Source organism: Aptenodytes forsteri, unplaced genomic scaffold, assembly GCF_000699145.1.
Source record: "Aptenodytes forsteri isolate BGI_AS27 unplaced genomic scaffold, ASM69914v1 Scaffold73, whole genome shotgun sequence".
In the NCBI taxonomy this organism is placed as follows: Eukaryota; Metazoa; Chordata; class Aves; order Sphenisciformes; family Spheniscidae; genus Aptenodytes; species Aptenodytes forsteri.
Genome location: NW_008796215.1, coordinates 408,451 through 430,884, shown reverse-complemented (window position 1 = coordinate 430,884; position 22,434 = coordinate 408,451). Strand labels below are relative to the sequence as shown.

The 22,434-nt window shown below is 38.3% G+C and overlaps 1 protein-coding gene across 1 annotated transcript in view; it reads left to right on the top strand.

Moving 5' to 3' along the window:
• The window catches only part of LOC103906561 (potassium voltage-gated channel subfamily KQT member 1), a 540,744-nt gene that overhangs the window by 323,962 nt on the left and 194,348 nt on the right, over positions 1-22,434 (top strand). The window contains exon 15 of the mRNA XM_009288490.1: positions 9,649-9,710. Coding sequence (XP_009286765.1) covers positions 9,649-9,710 — 62 coding nt within the window. The remainder of the gene's footprint in view (positions 1-9,648; positions 9,711-22,434) is intronic.

Here is a 22,434-nt window from a genome sequence, read left to right as displayed (position 1 = left end):
AAAATTATTAGCTTCATAACTTTGTGAAAATACCCATGGCTACAGTAATATGGATTTGTAATCCAGCCAACTATGCATGAATATATAATTCCATTAATAAGCCCTGGAACGACTGTCAAAAGGTAAATACCTTGCATTCAGGTGGTAGTGGAGTAAATGGAAATTAAGAATAAGTGCTAAAAATGTGTATCAGTGCACGATGAGTTGGATACATATTGCTGGAAATTTTTCCACAAAAATACTCTTTCTAAATCTTCTGTGCTGGGGTTAGAATATATGTTGGTTCCACTTTAAAAGATTTCTTCCTTTCTGAACAACCTATGGATTTAAGTTTTGGAAAGCTCAAAGGAAGATCAAGGGTATCATTCAGGAAGAAGTGGGGTAGCCTTGAAAGCTAGAGTAATAGAAGTGGTATGAAATTCAATCATAAAAAATGCAAGATCAAGCATAGGAAAACTAATTTAAAAAATCTCCTACATGCTAATAGTGGTGAACAGTCTGGCATGTCTGAGAAAAAGAAAGGTCTGGTCTGCTAATTAATTGTAAGCAAATGCCAACTGAACGTAAGAAAATGCTGTGATATATCCATGAAAAAATTAGTCTGATCCTAGGATCAAGAGGGAGATTTTCAAGACATACAGGGAAGTATGCATGTCTTTGCACACAACTCAGGTAAGGCTTTATGTGGTATCTTGTGCAAAAATTTGATTCCACATCTTTAGGAAAGACTAACTGCAACAAAAATAGGGACAATATACTAGGCTGACTAGGGAAAAGGAGAACCTATTCTATTAGTGGGAAACAGAAGTTTGCTCTTTTTAATCTAGCAAAACAAAGGGCTGGAAAGGGCTGTCTGTTAATTCTGCAAGGGGAGTAATTACCTGTGAAGCAAAAAAAATACGTAAGGGAAAGGCCAGTGCAAGCAGAAGAACAAATGTTTGTGAACTGGCCATAAATACATTTAAGCTGAAAACATACGGCCAAGAGGGAAGTCCCTGGCCATGCACAGCGGTGAGATTCTGTGAAAACCTTGTGGTTTTCCCATGGAGATCAGAAGCTTGAGTGCTTGTATGGGAAGGACGGAAGGAAGTGTTTATTTTCTATCAGAAGAGATTGACTTCAAATTTCCAGTCTCATTCTCTGTCCCTACAAGCTCAAAAGTGACTTAGGAACTGAAGTCCCATATCCCCAAGTGACTTTGAGCACTAATGGGCGTTAAGTGTAACTGAGGGTGCCAAAGTTATTTCCGAGCCTTTAAAAAATGCCATATTATCAGTGGTTAAAATGATTTATACTATCAGAATGAGGAGCATCTCTCAAAAGACATTTTTAACGTCTGATTGCTGCAGAAGACTCAGTAGTACAATTCTCTTTCCCTGTAGCTGAGCTGGTTTTGGACCACACGAAAATAATCCGTCATCTTGAATACATCTATAAATATTTATGCTTGGGAATTCATTCCACAATGTGCGAGCTAAATTTATGGAAAAAACTTTGCTTACCTCCAAGAATGTATTATTTTATTTCAAATGTAACATTACCAAACTAGAACTGTAATTTGTGCTCAAAAAGACTAGTATTAGAGGCATTTTTTATGAAACAGCTTCTTGTTTCAGAGGTGAGGAATAATTAAAAGTGTTGGCTGCAAAGACACTAATTGTGAAATAATGTTCTGAGAAGTTTGGGAAGCTGAAGATGTTCAGGAAGTTTACTCTCACCAAATCTTGGGTCAAAAGGGTCACAGCAACCATTGGGAGGATCTTAGGTGGGTCTGTGGATTTGAACAAGTGTTTGAAATGTTCAAGTGTTGAAAAGAGTCTGAAGTACTGAGGAAGAGCCATGGGTTTGTGTCCATGATTGATTCAGTCCTGGGCAACTCATATGCAAAGCCTACACTAGAACACTGGACAATAGAAACAATGTGAATGATCTACCTGTAGGCCTAAGGTTACACAGCAACTTGCTGTACCAGCCACATCCTGGAGAGATAACCTGCAAATACCACCCCAGATGATTGGGGGGGGGGAAGTTCAAGTCAAAATCTGCCACTCATTTTTTTATCATTCATTATCACTTTTTATCAAAAATTCTTGCTTTGACTTAATATGTGGAAAAAAACACTGGTAAGGTAAGTTGGATTAGGCTCATCTTCAGAATTCATGATGGATAGTCTTACTGTGGAGAGCATCATAGGACTTCAGAGATATTTGGGAAAGCCATAATCTGTGCTCTGGAGAAGCTTATGGCATCCCTGTCCCTGCAACTAGCTTCCCTTGTTAGTCTTTTCTTGCAACATTACTGCTGAATAGCTGCTTTGAGACAGCTCTCTTAGATGCAAAAGCATGGTGGCTCTGCTAAGAATGATGTCTGCCTCCACAGCATGCCGACTCTACAAAGCCATACCTCTTGCAAAGACATATGGCTCTGCCCTCAAATGGACTAAATAAATACTGACTGGGAAAGGTAAAATGCTTGTTAAGGATGCAAAACCTGGTAAGCTCAGTTATGGGTTTGCAAGACCAAAACCAAAAGTTATTTGATCTAGTAGTTATTTTATCTAAACCCTCCACAAATCCAAAAATAAGATAAGTGGTTCCAGATAAATAAATGGTCTGCAGAACTAAAACTAGGGTTAGTTAGTCCCAGCATTATGCAACCCGCCAATAATGAAGTGATGAACAGTAATGAGTGGTTATAGTATTGGTCTGTTTTGGGTGGAAACAGACTCTTGCACTGCCCTCCTCCTCTGGAAAAAGAGTTCTTCCTGAGTTTTCCTCAGAATAGATGGCTTATTCTACATTGAAAATGTATTTTCAATATGATATTTTTCCAGTTCAAAGGCATTGCTAAAAACCTCATTTGTAAACAATATGGGTGTTTCCTCCAGACTGTGTTATTTTTGTATTGATGGCAGGCAAAAGAGAAATGACAATGCAAAGAAAATTAAACCGCCAAGGAGAAAAACATCAGAAGAATTTTCCTTTCCAGCTCCTTTTTTTTCCTGTTTTATTATACTCCCATTCAAAGAATCTTAAGGTCTGATTCCAAGCCCGTTAAAATGAATGGGAGTCTTTCCAGTGACCTCAATGGGTTTTGGATAAGGCTGTTACTGAAACCCTGTTGTCAACTGTGATAATATTATATGAAGTAATTGCAGTGTGTCTATAGTTTTATTACCTTTCAAAAGTGAATGATGTCATAAAAGATCCAGAATCTGAATCCACTGGAAGCAATTATTGTTATTTTTCAAGTTAGTTTCTCAAAGATAAAAAGCACTAAAAGCTGTGTTAAAACAAGATAAGGATACAAGAACAGAATAAAAGCCGTGCTGGGTCAGACCAGTCCTGACTCCAACGGAGCCAAAAGCAAGGTGCTTTGGGAAATGTATAAAAAACGGGCTTGCAAAAGCCTCTAACCTTCCTGTAAGCTTTCAGCCATTTGCAGATCAGAGACTTCCTGACATGGTTTTTGTGTATTTAGTAGTCCTAACTGGTTTGTCCTCAACAAGCTTGCCTAGTTTCTCCTGTAAACTTTTAACATCTGTGATATTTTGTGACAAGAATTTTCATGATTTAAGTTTCACATACACATACTGTGAGGAATCCTCCCTCTTTGTTTGTTTTGGTCTTGGCATCTACTAGCTTTCTTTGAAACTCCTAGTGTCAGGAGTGGATTTAAAAACATCAAGATAATGAATAGATTTTCCAAATACTTGAATCCTATTTTTATCAGTATACCCAGAAGACTATGTCTTAGTTTCATTGAAAGCCCATCTCAGTGTTCCAGGTAATGCAATTTTGTAAGATGAAACAAAGGTTCCTGTAATAGTAAACAAACCCTTTAATAAATGAAAGTGTTGATATAGAGGCAAAGCACATGTTAATAAAAATTGAATTAACAAAGCAGACACGTAATGATACAAATAAGAAGAGTGTAATACTTGACCTTCACTACACATGATGGAGTTAATTGCTTTTGAATGCAATTTCTGAGACTTACTATAGCTTTTCAGGGGCAAAGGTGAAGAATAATGCCAAGATAAAACAAAAGATCCAGTGTTTGGGTTCAGAAAAGTACGCAAAAGTCTGATGTTTATCTGCAGTTCATCTGGACCTCTTGGGTCTGCATAATACAGGTGGGAATCCCTGGAGAAAAAGGATTTCTTGTAAAATTTTGACAGTTCCATTGTTTGCTTTTTTTTCCATTAAATGCCACCTAAGCTTTCTGATGCTATTTCCTTTCCAGCTGTTAAGAAGAAATTAGGTCACAATATCTTTTAAAGCATAATAAATACGCTTAGTTTAATTTTTGTCTTTTTAAGTCAATTAGTATTTGAAATGAGAGATACCCATATTTCTGCAGGAACTGATTTATCCCACCCCTCCTGGAGACAAAATCCATGGGAACTTGGTCAAAAATAAAACCACTTAGGGCATTTTCTCTAGCTGTCAGGTGTTCACAATCTTGTCTCTGAAAGTTCATTTCATTACTGGGGTTGATCTACCTCAATGCAAAGAGCCAGCAGAAATATCACATATCTCCTACTTCGAGGGCTTGGAAACTGCAGCTAAGTTATTGTTCATCCAGGTCCTCCAAACAGTGTTGAATTGCATTCTTAATAAAAAGCTAATAGAGAAGCTTGCATTTAATTTTGAATTTAGTATATTAATTGTTTCATACATAGTATAATGATAGCGTGTCTAAATCCTGCCATCAGCACCTTCTGGAGGAAGGGCAGAAATGTGATGTAGTTCATACCAGATTCAGTGTATATGACTTCTCTCTAATAAATTAATTATATTGTTCCTCGTGAGCCACTTGAGAAAATTGTGTCATCTCAGAGGCTGGATAAATGAAGCAGGTAGGCAGACGGACCTTTTGTTTAGGGCTGGTTTATTAGTTGAAAGGTGATTGCGCGTCTTTAACCTGGCAAGTTACTCACTGCAGCTAGATTTTTGCAACTTGAAAAAGCTAGAAATTTCTACTTTCAGTGTATACTGTTGAACCTTCATCATGGAACAGTTAACTTTATCACAAAGTTTTCTGTGTTGCAGTACAGCCTTCTAAACTAAAATATTTTGGTAGTTTACTTTTTTAATTTTCTTTAGGCTGTCCAAGGGAAATCACAAGTGCCTGAACTAGGACTATGTCTTACCTCTTTTTAATTTCTTCTACCTATAAGTTGTAAAAGGCTCTGGCTGACAAGAAAAGAGACTCAAGTCAAAAGCCATGATGCCTAATGCAAATTTGTAATTTGCTATTTTATGGATCCAGGGTTTAAAAGGGAAATCCTGACTTGCATTTTCAGAAGCACACCTGGTTTATAAACCTAAGAATCTAGATCTTGTCATAAGCTCATCACAATTCACCCAACACAGAGCTTTTACAGAACTGAACAAATACAGATCCAGAAGGCTGTAGTTGCCTTGAGTTAGACAAAGGAAGGTAGCGGTATCTCTTGCGCTATCCTGCTTTCTGTAGTCCAAGTACTGAACTTGTTCTAATTTGCCAAGTTTTTGAGATGTCTTTAGCAATCTGGAGTATCCTAGATTGTGACTAGTATCCTAGTCACAATGCTCAAATTCCTCATTTTCTGCTTAAAAAAATGAATGGCTTTCAAATAAATTTTAAAATTTTTGAGTTAGCTCCCTTCTAGCTGTATACACCATAAAAGTAAACATCAAGGAAGGACTCTTACTCTGTAAAAGCAGAGTAGATCATTTCCAGCTTTTATCATTTTCAGACCATCTGTCTGCAATTCATTCACTGGCCTAATGCTCCCCATAAGTATTTTTTCTAACCAAAGAAAAAAATCTATTTTCTTAAAAGTTTGGTATATTCTGATGAGATGGAGCACACTAATTGAGTAAAAAATTAAGATTATGTTGCTGTCCCTCATTTGATTTGCTCTTTTCCTTTTACTCATTTCAGATGGTAATTGCTGGTTTTTTTAAAAGAAAACAAACTTGAATAATGAGTAATATGCCATTTATATCATGTGCTTGCATTTGGGGAAAGAGTTGGGGATGGCCTTTCTTGTTTTCTCAACTGGTGTGGGGAACACCTAAAAATTTTTAATTTTTTTTACAAGAGGCAACTCTTGTTGTTCACTAGAAAAAGAGATGGGCCATCTTTGTGAAAATACTAGGAAATAAATGCAGGATCATGTTGTTTTGAAAGTAGTATAGTATGTATACTCAGGAAGGCAAAGACTTTCAGGGAAGAAGTTTATATATTGATAAAAATGAGAAATGGACTAGATGACCCAAGAACTATTCAGTCTTCTGAAGTATAATGCCTATTCCTTATATACTAGTATTTTATCTGATACAAGTCTAAGTATATAAAATGATGGTTTTGTATCATACCGACCATGTGACACAAGCTTGTTTCGAGATTTTTTTTTCTTCTGATCTAAAACTTGTCCATATGTATTTTCATCCAGTTATAAGTAATTGTGCCTCCTTTCATGATGATCATGCATGTTTCCTTTGTGTCTGTGCCTTTCACATATATGTACACAGTTACTGGATTGCTTAGCTGGTCTGTCTAATTGCAGATCAACACAAAGAACAGACAAAAGTCAATATGAAAAGAAAGTTATTTTGGATTACAAAGCAAAGAATGTAAAAATTAAGACATTTCAGATTTATACTTAGCCATGCAATCTTTTCAACTATGTAAAACAAATAATCTAATGTAGGAAATCTAAAATCATTTATCTTGAAAAGACTCGAGAGAGAAAGCATAAACATGAGATAGAAATCAAATGTACTAGACCAATGTTATCTGAACTTCTGCCCACCCTGCTTACCACAATGCTCTGCACGTTGTATACACACACCATTTACTTCTAAAGATGGTCTCTATTAGAGGAAAATGCTTGTAAATTAGAGCTGAATGCTGATTTACATGGAGGCTAATAAGAAATGGGAAGGACCACAGCCTTTTGTGACTTATACAGGCTGCATGCCAATAAAGGGGTGGACATGACACAGCTACATGCATGTATATCATTCTTTTCACTTCATCTGATAGGAGTGCCACATGCCACGAAATAGCTTCTTGCTGCTTATCTGCTTCCTATTTTCTTGTTTTCTCTTCCACACCACATTTGAGAATAACGAAAATAGGAAACATTATTAACTTGGTTTGCTTGTTTTGGGATGTCTTGGTGATTCTATGAGGGATGTAATTAGAGCTGATGAGGAAATTATTCTTTTTTTTTAAAAAAAAAAAAGCTTATTGGAATATTTCTTCAGGTTTGGGGGCCTTTTTGGTTTTAGACCTAAACAAAAACACTACCTATCCACTGTTGTTCAAATCACATCCCAAGTTAGAAAACCTTAAAGGCATGTTTTTTCTGGTACATTCTTTGAAAGGTGATAAGTGTCTGCAGGTTTACTAACTAGAAAGTAGACTGCATAGTCAATTATTTCATTTTAAGCAGAGATGAATACATAGACAAACTTGAGCCTCAGCCACTTATATTTTAAGAGGTTTCCGTGGCTGTGAACTAATGAATGATGAACAGCACACATATATGAGCCAAGCTGTGTCTTTTATTTTCTGTCCCCACACAGTGTCCTTGAACAATCTTTGAATATTCTCTCCTTATGGTATTTATTCCTGCAGGTTCTCTGATGAAACACTTCTCCTTTCTAATGCCTGCACAGAGCTGCCAAGGGTCCATGATCTTTTTAATATTCTAGGTGGTCTGTAGAGGAGAAGGAAAGCAAGAAGAGTACTCTTGCCAGCATTGCTTTTCGCTAAAGTCTTCCTCTAAGGTTGTGGTGCATACAGTGCAAGTTACTTAACGCTTGGGAGGAAATTATTCTTTTTTTTTTTAAAAAAAAAAAAAAAAAAGCTTATTGGAATATTTCTTCAGGTTTGGGGGCCTTTTTGGTTTTAGACCTAAACAAAAACACTACCTATCCACTGTTGTTCAAATCACATCCCAAGTTAGAAAACCTTAAAGGCATGTTTTTTCTGGTACATTCTTTGAAAGGTGATAAGTGTCTGCAGGTTTACTAACTAGAAAGTAGACTGCATAGTCAATTATTTCATTTTAAGCAGAGATGAATACATAGACAAACTTGAGCCTCAGCCACTTATATTTTAAGAGGTTTCCGTGGCTGTGAACTAATGAATGATGAACAGCACACATATATGAGCCAAGCTGTGTCTTTTATTTTCTGTCCCCACACAGTGTCCTTGAACAATCTTTGAATATTCTCTCCTTATGGTATTTATTCCTGCAGGTTCTCTGATGAAACACTTCTCCTTTCTAATGCCTGCACAGAGCTGCCAAGGGTCCATGATCTTTTTAATATTCTAGGTGGTCTGTAGAGGAGAAGGAAAGCAAGAAGAGTACTCTTGCCAGCATTGCTTTTCGCTAAAGTCTTCCTCTAAGGTTGTGGTGCATACAGTGCAAGTTACCTTGAGATGAACTTTGGTGCAAATATATCACTAAACATATCACATTAGCAAACGTATACACTGCTAATGGTAGTGGTAAAGCAAGTACCATTCATTGAGAAATGCAAGAATCTGAGTTCCCTGCAGAATGCGCACACATACAGGCAGTTACAGTGGATGCTGATGCACTGTAAATTCACATCTCAGCCTGCCTTCCAGTAAGCCCTTCACGTTATGCTCATGCCCTAAGCAAAATGGACTTAAATAGCTTTAAAAACCAAAGCTCAACCACTCATAAAAGTTCCATAATTTATGGAACAAACAAGGAGTAATTACTCCAGCCCAGTATTGGAAATATAGTTTAATAGAGAAAAATGTGTCCAAGTTCCATTGACATAGGCTTCTAGGTTACTTTAATATCGGAGTGTGGTTTTTTTCTTGTGAATATTTTCTCCCAGCTCAGAATATATGTGTTTTTGTGCTTCATTCCCTGTGAAATAACACCCCCAAACTATGGCATTCCTTTGTGATTGGCCACGTAAACACAAAGACTAGACCCCACTTTACACAGTTTTCAATCTTGGCTCCCAATCCCACCATTTGCAGTATGCAAGTGAAACAAATTGCACAACTGGGCTTTAATAACCAGGTCTCATGAAGTCTAGGAGGGAAAATGAGGATGGAGATGCAAGGGCTTTTCCCAGTGTCACTCATTTGCAGAGAGGAGATAGATCTCTGCCACTTCAGCCCTTGAACCCCAGGGTAGTGCTGCCTCCTACATCTACAACCTCAGTTGAAAATTGTTCTGGTTTCTTTATGTGTAGGAAGTGTACATTGCTCATGTCAATGATATTCAAAATGGGGGGTATGCCTAGGAAGCATGCCTATTCCATCTAACTACATGCAGTTAATTGAGATAATTAAACAAGGAATCAAGTTACCTCAGACACTATCTATAGTCCTTCACGTCTACAGACTACCTCTACCAAAGTCCAGGTTGCCCTTCAGACTAACTTAATCTTGTCAGTTAGACAAACTAATTCCCTTCTCTCCAACTACCCTCTTTCACTTCTGTACGCCATGAAGAAAATCTTTCTTATTATGTTCATGTTATTTATACTACCCTACTATTACCAGCTTCTTTTTTGCTTTAAGTACCATAGGTATAATTCTTAGTTTGAGTTTATTCTCCACCTAATGAATGTCCCATTTTTATTCTTCTTTATTTAGAAAAAGGGGTAGACAAAGGATACTGTACTGTAGGAGCCAGACTGATCCGGCTAGAGGATAAGGTAAGTGCATGAAAGCTTTTTTTTTTTTCCTGAGTAATGATATCTGATCTACAGACGCGCAAGATAGTATCTTGGCATGATTTACTTTAGAATTACAGGGCACCATAATAAAGAATAATATCCTAATTTTTGTAAGGGAGTTGATGAAGTATCGTGTGCATGTTGTTCAGCATTAACCATTTACCTGCCACACAGATTTGGTGCTTGATTTTAAAAGGGACTACTTTCATGTTGAAGCCAAATCACACATCTTGTAGATAAGTACTGTGAACTGACAAGGTGTTTGTCATACAAGAATTAGTGAGTTAAACAGAAAGGCGAGTATCAGGAGTCTTTGTAAATAGCAACGGTTGATATCTCAGTTAATAATCTTGAGGTTCTTTAATGTTTACTGCATTTTTACCCTGTGCAGTTATCTTTGCATCAATTCTGCCCCTCCCCCAGTGTCTTCTCTCCAAGAATATGTTCATCTTTGTTATTAATTAGAGTTACTTAGAAGTATGCCTAAAGGCCAGGGCTCAGTGAGGCTCTATTGGTTTATACCTATTCCAAACATCCTCAAGAGCTTTTCCCACTCAAGTGATAACAAAAATACGAGTTTGCTTAAAACTAGGAATCTATTTCTCTAATAGTTTTCTGGTCAGCTCTCTTACCTACCCCTAAAAACTGGTATCCCTAGAACAGTGTGCTTCCTGTGGACAGTAGCAGTGCAGTAGCTTTGGTATGTGGTATGATGTAACAGCTGAGACAAAAGTCCGTTTGAATTTAACATATCCATTGCCTGTTTGTATCCTTGTCTTACTCAAATTTGTCATGCAAATTTTCTTTTCACTTTTTTCTGGGGAAGTGAGGCGAGAAGGAAAGAGGAAGGAAACTTTTCATTATTCTTAAGAAAAACTGTGCATCTTGCCAAAAAGCAGAAATTGAAATTAAACAAATACAATTCCTCCCTCTCTTGCCTAATATCTAATGATCATTGCTATGACAACATTGGAAATACATGATGCTGCAATGTCAAAGGACAGATTTTTCTTTAACTTTTAGCTTTATTGGGCAGTGTCAGAGAATCAGCTTCACATATAAAGACAAATTATCTGAGTTAACGTTTAAAGTGAATTGGTCCCTTGTGCAGACACACTCATTCAAAGTGAAAATAGCTTTCGTTCAGATTACCTTAATTCACTTCAAAAGAGGTATATTGGTCTCTAGCCTCTGTATATTCTGTAAATTCACACCACTAGTTCAGTCAGATTTCTTGAATATGCATATATAAAGAAACCCACAATACAGATTTGAAAATTTAGCAATAAAAATATCTGTGTTAACAGTTATAATACTTTGTGTGAGAAATATTGCTAGTATTGTAAGTACTTCTGGAAGCAGTTGTTCATGGTCTCCTGACTGCTCCATATTTATGAAGAATATGAGGTCAGAAAGTTATTAATGTGTCTGGCATTGGTCCAGCTTTAGCACAATATGCTGTAGATTTGATAACTTTTTATTTCAAAGCCTTAATTAGAGTACTGCAGAGGTGTCTTGGTGTTGGAAGAGGAACATTACGGAAGATGCCAGTGTATGCTGTAAATGCTGCAGTGAATGATCTCTGTTGCAGGTATCTGCTCATGCTCTACCTTTACAGCTTAAACCTGCTAGAAAACTGAACTCTAGCTGATTCAAAAAGGTTATCATTTTCATCAATACTGCCTTGATGTAAATGCTTAGAGATGATGAAGCCACGTGGTTTCGCCTTCTCATGTTAAATGTCTATTGTAAGCATGTGGTAACCAATCTGTAGCAGGGGTTCGCAACAATGTTCTCGGAACAAGTCATGCAAGTTAAGAAAACCCCAATGGTATAGCCATCTTAACTTCCTTTAAGCATGATCTAAATATAGTTGGTGCAAGCTAAAGCCATTAGTGTGGGCAAGACCTAGCTGCTATTTTGTTTGAAGAATTAACCTGTAGTGCTTTAACTGGCCGCATATTGTATGGGAACTGGTGATTTCTATCTCTCTACTTATTGTTCTGGAGAAAACAAATAGAAGGGAATAAAAATATGTCAAGATATTTTCATAAGATGACTCTATAAAAGACATTCAATCACTGTAGCTTCCTTTTGGTTCTCAGACAAAACTATAAATGTAAAATAAAACGCCAGAGTCTGATGGAACCCAGGGCATTTGTTCTTTCAGTACAAATTAACCTTCTTTTAGGTGTACAGGGCTTCATTCTCATATTCCTGCTAAGAAAGTAGACACAGTGCACAAAAAGGGCAAACATTTGTTGTGTTGGTTTGTTCGGGGCTTTGGTGGTGTGGGTTTGGTTTGGCTTTTTTGTATTTGCATCTTTTTGGCACATTAGGCTAAAATACATTTGTTTACATAGTGAAAACAAAGTTAAGCTTCCCAGATATCTCTATTTTAATAGGACAATAGAAATGACCGCATCCTGCTGTCAAACAGCTTCCCCTAAACTATTTTCCCATGTCTCATGGGCTCTCCTGCTTTAATAGTTCACTGTGTAGTAGCTGCTATGTGCCCAAGTGTGAAACAATATTGGAGTCAGGAAGGACAAGCTGGGTTTCAACCTCTGAGGAGAATAAAAGAAGCAAGGGCATGTCTGACATCAGGCTCCAGCTGGTGGTGAAAAATGATCTCCCCCTTGGAACTAGAAAACCTTCGGGATCAGCCTCTTCCCCCTGGAGAAATTATTTTAACATTCAGTCACCCAGTATAGTCATGGCAGCTTCCCAACTGAGTGACGCATCTGATAAAATGACACATTTTTGGGCAAAGGCCAGTTGGTGTAGACTGATAAAAATGCAGTGCGGATTTGAACATTTCATCTGCTTAAAAATCTGTATCAATAAGCTATTAGTACACCTCTAGCCCAGACTGATCTTTCTCACCAGCATTTTCCAGTTCATTTGTTTTAGTTGTTTCTCCAAAAGGGAATCGGAATGTAATTCACCCATTCAGAGCTGTTGCGTTGTTCTGCATAAAGCCATAATTACTCTTTTCATAAATTTTGAGAGAGAGAGAAGTGTACATTTCTGATGGTTAAGATGAACTTCATTCCCTTGAGAGGTTTGCTACTATTTGAGTTAAAATGGAGGATTTGCTGTGTAGAAGGGCATAGGCATAGATCTCTGAAGTGGTTGCTTAGTGATAGATAAAAGCTTTGAGGCAAAAATGTTTCAAAGATTCAAAGATAACAGCCTTCCATTCATGTGGCATGAGCAGCGTTGGCTGCAGCCTCTCTTTTGTGACCATCCGGGCTCCGTATGTAAGTTTAAGGCAACAAGGAAGAGGTAAGAACAAGTTTGTGTAGGATGAAGCACCATGCGAGTCTAGCATAAAGCAGAGTTGAAATACACTTCTGTCACTTTGCTTTTAAGCATTGCAAAGCTGACTCAAAAGGGATAAAATGCATGGTGGTAGTTTCCAGACAATATGTAAAACCCTTTTTGGCAACATCAGTGCTGTGTAAGGCTCTACTCCTTTCATTAACATGGCATGTTGCATAGTGCAAGTTTACCCATAACACTTTTCAACCTGTTTTTGCCTGAGTAGGGTATAAAAATCTTATTTTGTTGTGGTCAGTGTAATAACCTGGTGTGGTTCTTTTCATAAAAACACTGAGATGTTTAGAGAAAGAATGGGGCTTCTTTCCCAACACATGATGTGTGCCATTTGGCCGACCCTTTCTTTAGTTCGATGGCAGGGTTTAATTTTAAATTGCGGTATGTAGCCATTGACGGATTCTTTTGAAATGTATTAAGAGGGAGATTGGCTCCAAGATGATGTTCTAGAGCTGGCGTTAGTTTCTTTTCAAAATTGTAAACTAATGCTCCTTTATGATGAAATGAGTATTCTTTCTTTTTCGTTTCTTTCAAAATTAGAAACAAAAATCGTGGTGTGCTATGTCAAACTGCACGGCAACCTATAAATAAAAACAGGAGAGAAAAGAATCTACAAATGAAAGGTTAGAAGGGACAGCTGTGTTGTCTTTGAAAAAGAAATCTATTAGGTATTTTTATAATTATGTGGCAGTCTTCTTTATGTGGTATTCACAGTTATGATTTACGTCCATATTACCATAACTATTTCCATACTTATAGACAACATGTGATAATGCTGGGAGCCAAAAGCAACCATTTGGTAGCATTTAGAAAATGCAGAAACACTAAGAGAAAACAGGGCAGTAAAGCAGAACCCTTCTGAGCTTTATCCATCTGACTAATGGGAGCCAGAACAAAAGTGTCGTCCAACATAAACAAATGTAGAGGTTGGATTGTGGTGGTAAACTCTCTCTTTACCAATTTAAATACTCGTTTTAAAGTTGGGAGCTAAAAAGATGGGCTCAGACAAGAGTGGTATTTCCCTACCATCCTATTCCTCCTGGATAACAATGGAGAGATGGATGTTAGTGAATCTGACTCCTGCTGTGATTACATCAGGAGTCATTAAATAGTAAATTATTTATTATGACAGTGCCTGCAAGCACCGCCATAGTGAAGGCCCTGTCAGAATTTCCATTATAAACCCCTAATTTGTGGGTGGGGTGATGGGCATAACTGAACTGCATTTAAAAAAAAACAAGGGAAAAAGCTGAAAATTGGTGCACAATGAGTCAGTTGCAAAATGAGCGTGCTACATTTTTGAGGTTTCAAGAATATGTCTGAAATAAACCCAACAAATGCATTTGTTAACAAAAACATATTTTGGCACTAAGGTGTTTGTGGGTTGTTTGCCCCCAGTTCCTTAAAGATTGAGTCATTCCATAATATAAAGCTTTTCAGAAGGCTTTTTGCAAATGCGCGTTATGTGGATTTTCTTAGCTACTAGAACAGGCTGATAGTTCTTGAAAGTAGCTATCTGAGTTGCACTGCCATTCCTTCTTCTAAACAGAACATACATTTCATCCTGGCCCTCTGTGTTTTGCAAACATGCATGAACACAAATGTGTGTGAGTCAATAATTAACATAGCTAATGTGACTTGCAGTTACTAGTATATCTCGTGAAGGAGGTGTATTGCTTGTTGTACGTGTCCTTGGAGCATGCCTGTTCAGTTCAAGGAGATGGACAGGAGGTTCACAGGGAGAGATGCTATGAATGTGTATTTGGAATGGAATGCCAGTAAACACAGTCGAAGCCTGATCTCATTTACTCCAGAGCAGTCCAGCACAAATCCATTGATTCTGCACCGTATCTATGAAGTCATTAGATTTTTATTTTTAAGCTGTTGCCTAATTAAAAAACAAATGCCTGATGCTTCAAGCCAAATTGCGCTTCCATTTATGCCAGTGGAGTTACTCAGGATTTACACAGGTGTAAATTGCAGCAAATTTCTTACATGGCTTTAAACAAGATTCCAGCTCATGTCTTCACATCCTGCTCAACAGGAGCGAATTGACAGAGATGAGGTGAAAGCAGAAATGGGGACTCAAAAAGTTCAGAATTAGTCTGAGTGAAATTATGTTTTTCATCTATTATGTCTAAGTGAATCTTTGGGGTATGCTGGGGATTTAAGGTACCATAGAACTGAAGTTGTGCATGCGTTCTTGTACCGAAACATCAAGATGGGGTTTTAATCTGAAAACCAAGTAATGCTAATTTAACAGCTTAGATCTCAGCCGCACAGCTTTTCTGCTTTGCTAGCTGACTTCTCAATGCAGAGAGGAACTATCACAGCTTGGACTTATTTTGACTGTCTGGGATGGTTCTAAGCTTCTCAGATAAACCTTGTTTAATACGGTTGAGAGGGAAAGGCTGGTTTTGAGCTGCCTGGTTTTGATGGGAATGTCTGAAGGATCAGACAAAAATAAGAGTTAACTGATACGCCTTTCAAGCAAAAGGAACGAAGAGATAGATCATATATTCTGAAGCGTATCTGAAAGAATCCTGCTTGAATTCTTCCCTTATGGTTCTTGTTATGGAGCCTTATCATATGTGGTACTTGGTAGCACCCTCCATTTATTAAGGTTGTACACCACTTTCCATTACAGAGCTCTATTTTCAGTTGCTTACATCTTTGCCAAACTTTAGCCATCTGGGCTGAAATTCTCCAAGGCAGATGTCTGCCTCAGGCTGAGATTTTTTGGAAAATTTATATGTCAGTGTGGGTCATCCTTTCTATATCACAGTAACCTGACCCACTGTGAAGATTCTCCCAAAAGTAAACATAAAAATGTTGATGGAAAACACTTGAGCTTCTTCTAAATTTAAGCAAGAAAATTGGACAGAAATGGAATATTATCTGCCAGTCTTGAGACCCAGAGGCCTGATCCAAAACATAGTGAACTCAGCAGGAGGCTTTCACATGGATCAGGCCCTGATTTTTAACGGGTGAGGGAGCAAAGAGTTTTGCATAGTGAACGTTTGCCAGGACGCAATTCACCACCATAAATCAAACGTTAAATAATTCCAAAGCCCAATAAATGAGCATGCAGATGGCAGTGTCTGCTCCCCAGTGATTGCACTGACTGTTGATTAGTATCCAGCTTGAATAGTTTGATCTCATTTATAGCAGTCTCAAGGATTGCTGTGATTAGGCAATTGGTGCAATCTAGTTGCTCTTCTGCTCTCTTGGCTGAAACTCTTCTGGTGGAACCAAAACCACCCGGCAAACACTGCCCATGACACCTTGGAGCATGCTGGGGCCGGGGGAGGCAGGGGCTCACAGCCATATGCTGCATAGCAGCCTGAAATCAGTTTGCAGCTACCTTACATTTAATAAGAAACAAGGAGAGTCGCTTGCAGAAGATGTACTACCCTGCACTAATGCTCCTTGAGGAGAGCACACAGATTAACTGTGAATAACAAGGAAGATAGAAGCAGTAAAGTGATTTAGGGCTGCTGGTAAATAACGGAGCCTTTGGGGAAGGGAATCTTTCACAGGCTGTTACGATGTTGGAAATCTAATCCATATTGATGCGCCCGGGCTGTTTAACCTGCACGGAAAAGGTCCTGGAAATAGCAGTGTTGACCACAAAGGCTGTGGTTGAGGGAGCCTGTCCGTCGCTTCCTGTTCTCCACCAAAACCTTCTAAGCATTACAAATGGTTTTAACCGAAATTGAGAAGGGGGTCATGAGCTTAGAGATGTTGATTTCCTGTAAGTTTTAGAGAAAATAAGTGCCTGGGTAGAGGACAGACACTCTGTTAATCCCCCTGCTCCCAGAAGAAAAGACTGCAGTGTGAGCATGGCTCTTCTCAGGTGCCAGAGAGTCCAGCCACAAATGTATAGGAAACAAAGCTCTGTTAGTTCTGTTGCTTATGAAGCAATGAAGCAATTTATTTACTGTTGCTGGGTGAAAAAATATATTTTTACCTTAAGAGTATTTTGGAGATCTTGACAATTTTTTTTTTGATAAAAAGTCAAATCCTCCCACAAAGAGCTTTGACCTGAACCTCCAAAGAATAACAGAAATCAGATCGGCTATAAGTATTTTGTTTCTACCTTTCCTAATTTTTAATAGGTTATTCTAAATTAACATAAAGTTCTAAATGATCAGTCATCCTGGTCCCCAAAACAAAATGCTTTCATTTAGAAATGTGAAAATGGAGTATTTCAACAATTCTTCTATTCTGTTCAAATAATTAAAAAAAAAAAAAAAGAAATTCATTAAACCTGTCTTTTCTTATGAACAGCTTTTTAAAAATTGTTATTTTCTGATGGAAATAAATTTCATTTGAACAGTTTTTATGACCTCCAATTGTTGCCGATTCTAACCAATTTAATTTAAAAACCTATTTTCAAAAATAGATTTTGTAGCTGTTTTTAGTTGGTTATGGCTGTATGCTGCAAGTGCTGCCCTCCCTACAGACAAGTTGAGAATTTTCCTTTGGAATGTTTCTCCATCTGAAAATGACAATTTGTTTCCAATGGAACATTTTTTGAAAAGGTGTCACATTCTATGGAACTGTATTTTAGGTCATATACTGAAAGAAAGTATTTCCAATTTTCTACTTCAGAGCGACTTTCTGAAAATCAGAATTGGGGTGAAATACTCTTGATTTTTCTGAGTGTTTTGGTTGAACTGATTTATTTCTAATTCATTTGTTTAAAATTGTTGTTATTTCATTCTGTTTCTGAATGAAAGACATTCCAGCGTCATGAAGAATTCACAGAGAACACAGAAATTTTCCTATAGGAAAAAGAGTAATTTTCCTCTAGTACTCCTTACTTCAGAATTACTGTGATTATTTCACCTACCACATTTTTCAGATCAGTAATTTAAAGGGCAGTTTTAATATTATTTGAATGCCGTGTAATATTGACCTCTAATTACTCTTGATCAGGGAAAGTACACTGGAAAACCCCAGATTTATATGATTCAGATAGTTACCGGACTAGCACTTGGATTTATATTTCATGCAAGAACTGCGATGCTGAGTCAGAGCAAACATCTGTTTAGTCCTGGAGCTATCCTGTTGCAGCTGATGGCCAGTATCGGATGTTAAGGGATGGACTAGAAGAATAGATTGAGTCTAAATTATTGGATTATATATAATAAGCAGTATGAAGAATACTGCTGTACAAGGCGAGTTACAGGATGACACAGCTCTGTAAAAGAAAAAAAAAATATGAAAAAACCCACCAAGATACACTGGAGTACTGTGGAGACCTGCCCTGACATGTTGGCTGTATCTAAGGAAGAAAATTTTCACTCAACAGTAAATTCATATAAAGGACTTCATATAAAGGCTTATGAGGTAAGGGAGAGAGATATAAAATGTCAAGAAACTGAGAAACTCTTTTCTCCCTATATTTACCACCAGGTTGTTATTTGCAACACATAGCTTTGAATTATATGTAGCAGGAAAATAGTGAGCAGATCAGTAATACATACTCACTTCTACAACGTAATTACTTTTCCTACTAGTAAATAATGTTGATAAATTATATTCATATTTTTCTTGTTTAGAAGTTTGATTGTGATTTCAGTGCTGTGTTCTGCGGTGTTTTAGTAAAATACACGTTATTCCATGTGTCTGTTACACACTGCAGTCCTTTGAGACCAGGAGAAGGGGACTGGGTTCTGAGTCTGAGGAGGTGAGGTGGTGTAGGGTACCTCAGATCTCTTCTGATCGTGCCGGTACAGTGCTTAGTTTATTACAAGCTTGATCCTCGAGTGCGTTTTTATGCAATGTCAGAATACAATTAAATAATACTAAATCACTAAGCAGTTTATCTAGGGATTTATTCATGGTCTTGTAATTGAAGAACTGCTTTTTTCATTGTCTGCAAGCGTTTCTCTGCAGGTTAAAACGGCTTTGTGTAGAACAGTTATGACTGTGAATGCACTGAAAGCAAGGAAGCACGGTCTGTTGTCTCACGCACGGAGCTCCAGCTTCAGAAACCCAGGGTGCTCTGCCAGAGAACCTCAGCGCAAATGCAAACAAAACACAGTCTCCCCCTCTATAAAACAATACTTTGCTACTTCAGTTACTGTGAGGTACTCGGATACTATCGTACAGAGAGACATATAAATACCTTATCTAGAAGTATATCGCTCAGCATCTAGAGGTATTCCTCACAGTCTCAAATACTGCTTTCTTAAGAGTCCAATGCCCTTCTGTGGACTAAGCAATCCTAAACATCTCTCCTTTAATCTTTCTGTGAACTTAAAACGCCTGTCTCTGCCCGTGAAGTAAACTATCTGCTGTCTCATCAGGCCATAGCCAGTGTTTTCAATTCTGTGGTTGTGGTGCCATAAAATATCTTCTGATCCCAGGATAATTCAGCTTGGAGGGGACCTCAGGAGGTTGTTTACTCACTGCAGCACCCCACCATCTCTACTGTGCATCTAGCACACTTCTCTAGTAGTTTTGTGTAGCATGTAGATGAAGGAATATTCGCTAAAAATGTGCTGGCAGGCTTTGCTCATGTTTAAGGGGCATCATTAAGTACCGAATTGGCAGGTCTGGGTTTGTTTCTGAGACCTGCAGCCCACAGTTAAAATGGACATATGGAACATGGCAGTGCCTTGGGCCTCAGTGTTTTCAAAACCTGACAACTAGAAGTACTGAAAATTCTGTCATATTTTCTCCTCTGAAAATTGCTAACAAAAATAGGAGGCTATAACTGACATAAAAAGGACTTTTTTTCAAGAGGTGAAGCATACAGCAATGGCATGTAAAGCAAGTTTAACAGGTATGGAAAGCAGCCAAAACAGTGTCATTTAAAATGTGGGCTAGTACAGGGCCATGCTGTCTGCTGCCAGGTCAGGTTAAATGTCTGATCAGATCTCCATCTGGACTCAGGATCTAGCTCTTACAGCTTCCCTGCCTCTTCAGGAGTAGAAAGTGCAGGCCATCAGCTCTGCGATAATATCACAAGTCTCCTACTACTCTGCATGTTTCTTAAGGCTTTGGTACCTGGAGACATGCAATTATGTGAGAATTCTTAAAATTGCTCGCTTCTAGCCCTCGCTGTGGAGATACACATGAAAAGCAGGAATCCTGAAGCCGCAAAACGCAGAAGAGAAATAGGATGAACATAAAATATATAGTGTGTATTTAAAATGTCAGGCTTTTTAAGACAGTATAGTCGTACTGATTGTAAATAGCTGTAGCAGACACTGATACATATTGCTACACACTGTCCGGGGAGGCAGAAAAGCCAGCTGAAAGGCCAAGTAAATATTCAAAACTGGAGCACCCTGGCCTCTCTGCCACCGTAAGTACATTGCCAGCTGCACTGCAGTTAGGAAGTTTAACATGAGTTCAGGTATCTCCCAAGCAGCAGGCACTGCCATGAGGACATACCCTAGGAGGCAGCAGAAGCCCATGTTCTTTCGCAGCAACTCAAAACACATCAACCGTCTCTAAATTTCCTACTCTGCTTTCCCATGAGCTGCCTATTAATGTTAGTTTTGTTACTGACTTTCAAGGTGCTTAGCGGCCACAGCCTTTACATGCTTTGCACAACTTGTCGTTGTATGTATCTGGAGAGTTTCTAAAGCCACAAGCAGCAAGTCTTTTTGCCTGTGAAAGGCTAAGCCTGTAACCTATAACAAGATTGAGTGGGTGCCATGCAAAGAGCGTTAACATCTTTGTGCAGTGTTCAGTTTGCCCCAGTATTTGCAATCAAACAAGATATAGCTGCTTTCTCTGCTCTTGTTTCAAAAATCTGTAGTACCATAGAAGGAGGATGGTCCTTGATGAGTACCCAGAAACTGAAGCACAGCAGTCTTTTCTCAGCACCACCACACATACCTTAAATTAGTCTGTGCAAGCCACTTAGAAACCATTTTTTGAAGGGCAGAAGGATTATATCCAAAGAGTATGCTCACCATAAAGCCAAATTTATGATTACCATATAAATGGGATATCCGTCTTCAGAAATGAGTGGCTAGGTAGACAAGACCACACTAATGCCCTGAGCATATTCATTTCTGGGCCACCTTTAGCTCTGATCTGTCCATTCACCCTCATCATTAAATTAATACAGTGGGCAACTGCCCCAGGGCAACAGCGTGTGTGCAGTGTGGGGGAAGGCAGCTGTGAGGCTGGGGAGATGGCTGGAAGATGAGGTCCAGGCAGGAACATGAGGTTGGGGAAATGGTACTTTGACAGGGAAGGATGGAGGTGAAACATGGAGTCACTCTTGCTGGATTTAGAAACTGCAAACAAATTAGATTTTCTTAGAGGATTTTGGAGCCTGACTTCCAAATCATGCTTCAGGCCAGATTTCATTTGAGCCTGGTCCTGTAGCCTTACAGGACTCTACCTTAGTCAAGCTTTTTTTGGTGTAGTTATTGTATATGTTAACTGGGTGTGCAGTTGTATGGATGTGTATACCTATATATAGCTCTGATTTATATTTTGTATTTTTGCATCTACATCTTTTTTTCTGGCTATCTTTTACATTTTAGGCATTTCAGCCTCCATTTTTTAGAGTCTAAAAAGCACTTTCAGCACTCCCTGAATGCTGAATATTTTTTTTGACTGGAGCTTTTGCTAGGTACTCTCAGCTCTCCTTTTTTAGCACATTCTGAACTCACTATCCAGAGGAAAAAAACAAAACAAAACAAAACAGTGTTTCCGATGTTGAAAGCAACATTTATTTTCAGCCCCAGCTACAGGGTAACTGTTACCGTAGGGATCACTGCAAGTGGGTTAGATCCTAGAGTCCCAATGAAGTTTTATCCTGAGTTGGGATTGCAGACATAGACTTCTGATCCTGTGGTAAAACATATCCGCTTGGGGGGTAAGATACTGAATGGTGACAGGAACTGCTGTAAAGCTAACACAACCTTAATACGTAGGGAATAGAGTACTCCATATGCTGCTGTGTGATTTCCTTCTTTGGCTTGGAAGGCAAAAATAAACTGCTTCTATTTGGAAGGTAATTTTCAATCCCCAAAATATCTTTTCTGCATTTACTTAATTTTGCTAGATGGTTGGGCAGGCTGACCATAGCTCAGGCTGACGGGAGTAACGGTTATGTCATTCAGCAGAAAACTCCCTTGTGTGAGCAGAATTTTGTTTATTTTTTTTTTTCTCCTCTCTCCTTCTCCTCCAAGGCTATACATACAGAGGGAGGTCACAAAACAGAAGTAAGCTGTAGCCAGCAAAGTTCAGATTTTGAAATAAAAAAACCCCTATGAATACTTATTAGAATTTCTTGTTAATGAGGTCATTTATGTCAGGGCAGGAAATGTACAAAATAGCACAGGATAGAAAAATCTAGACACTGTAAAACACACCAACAAATTTG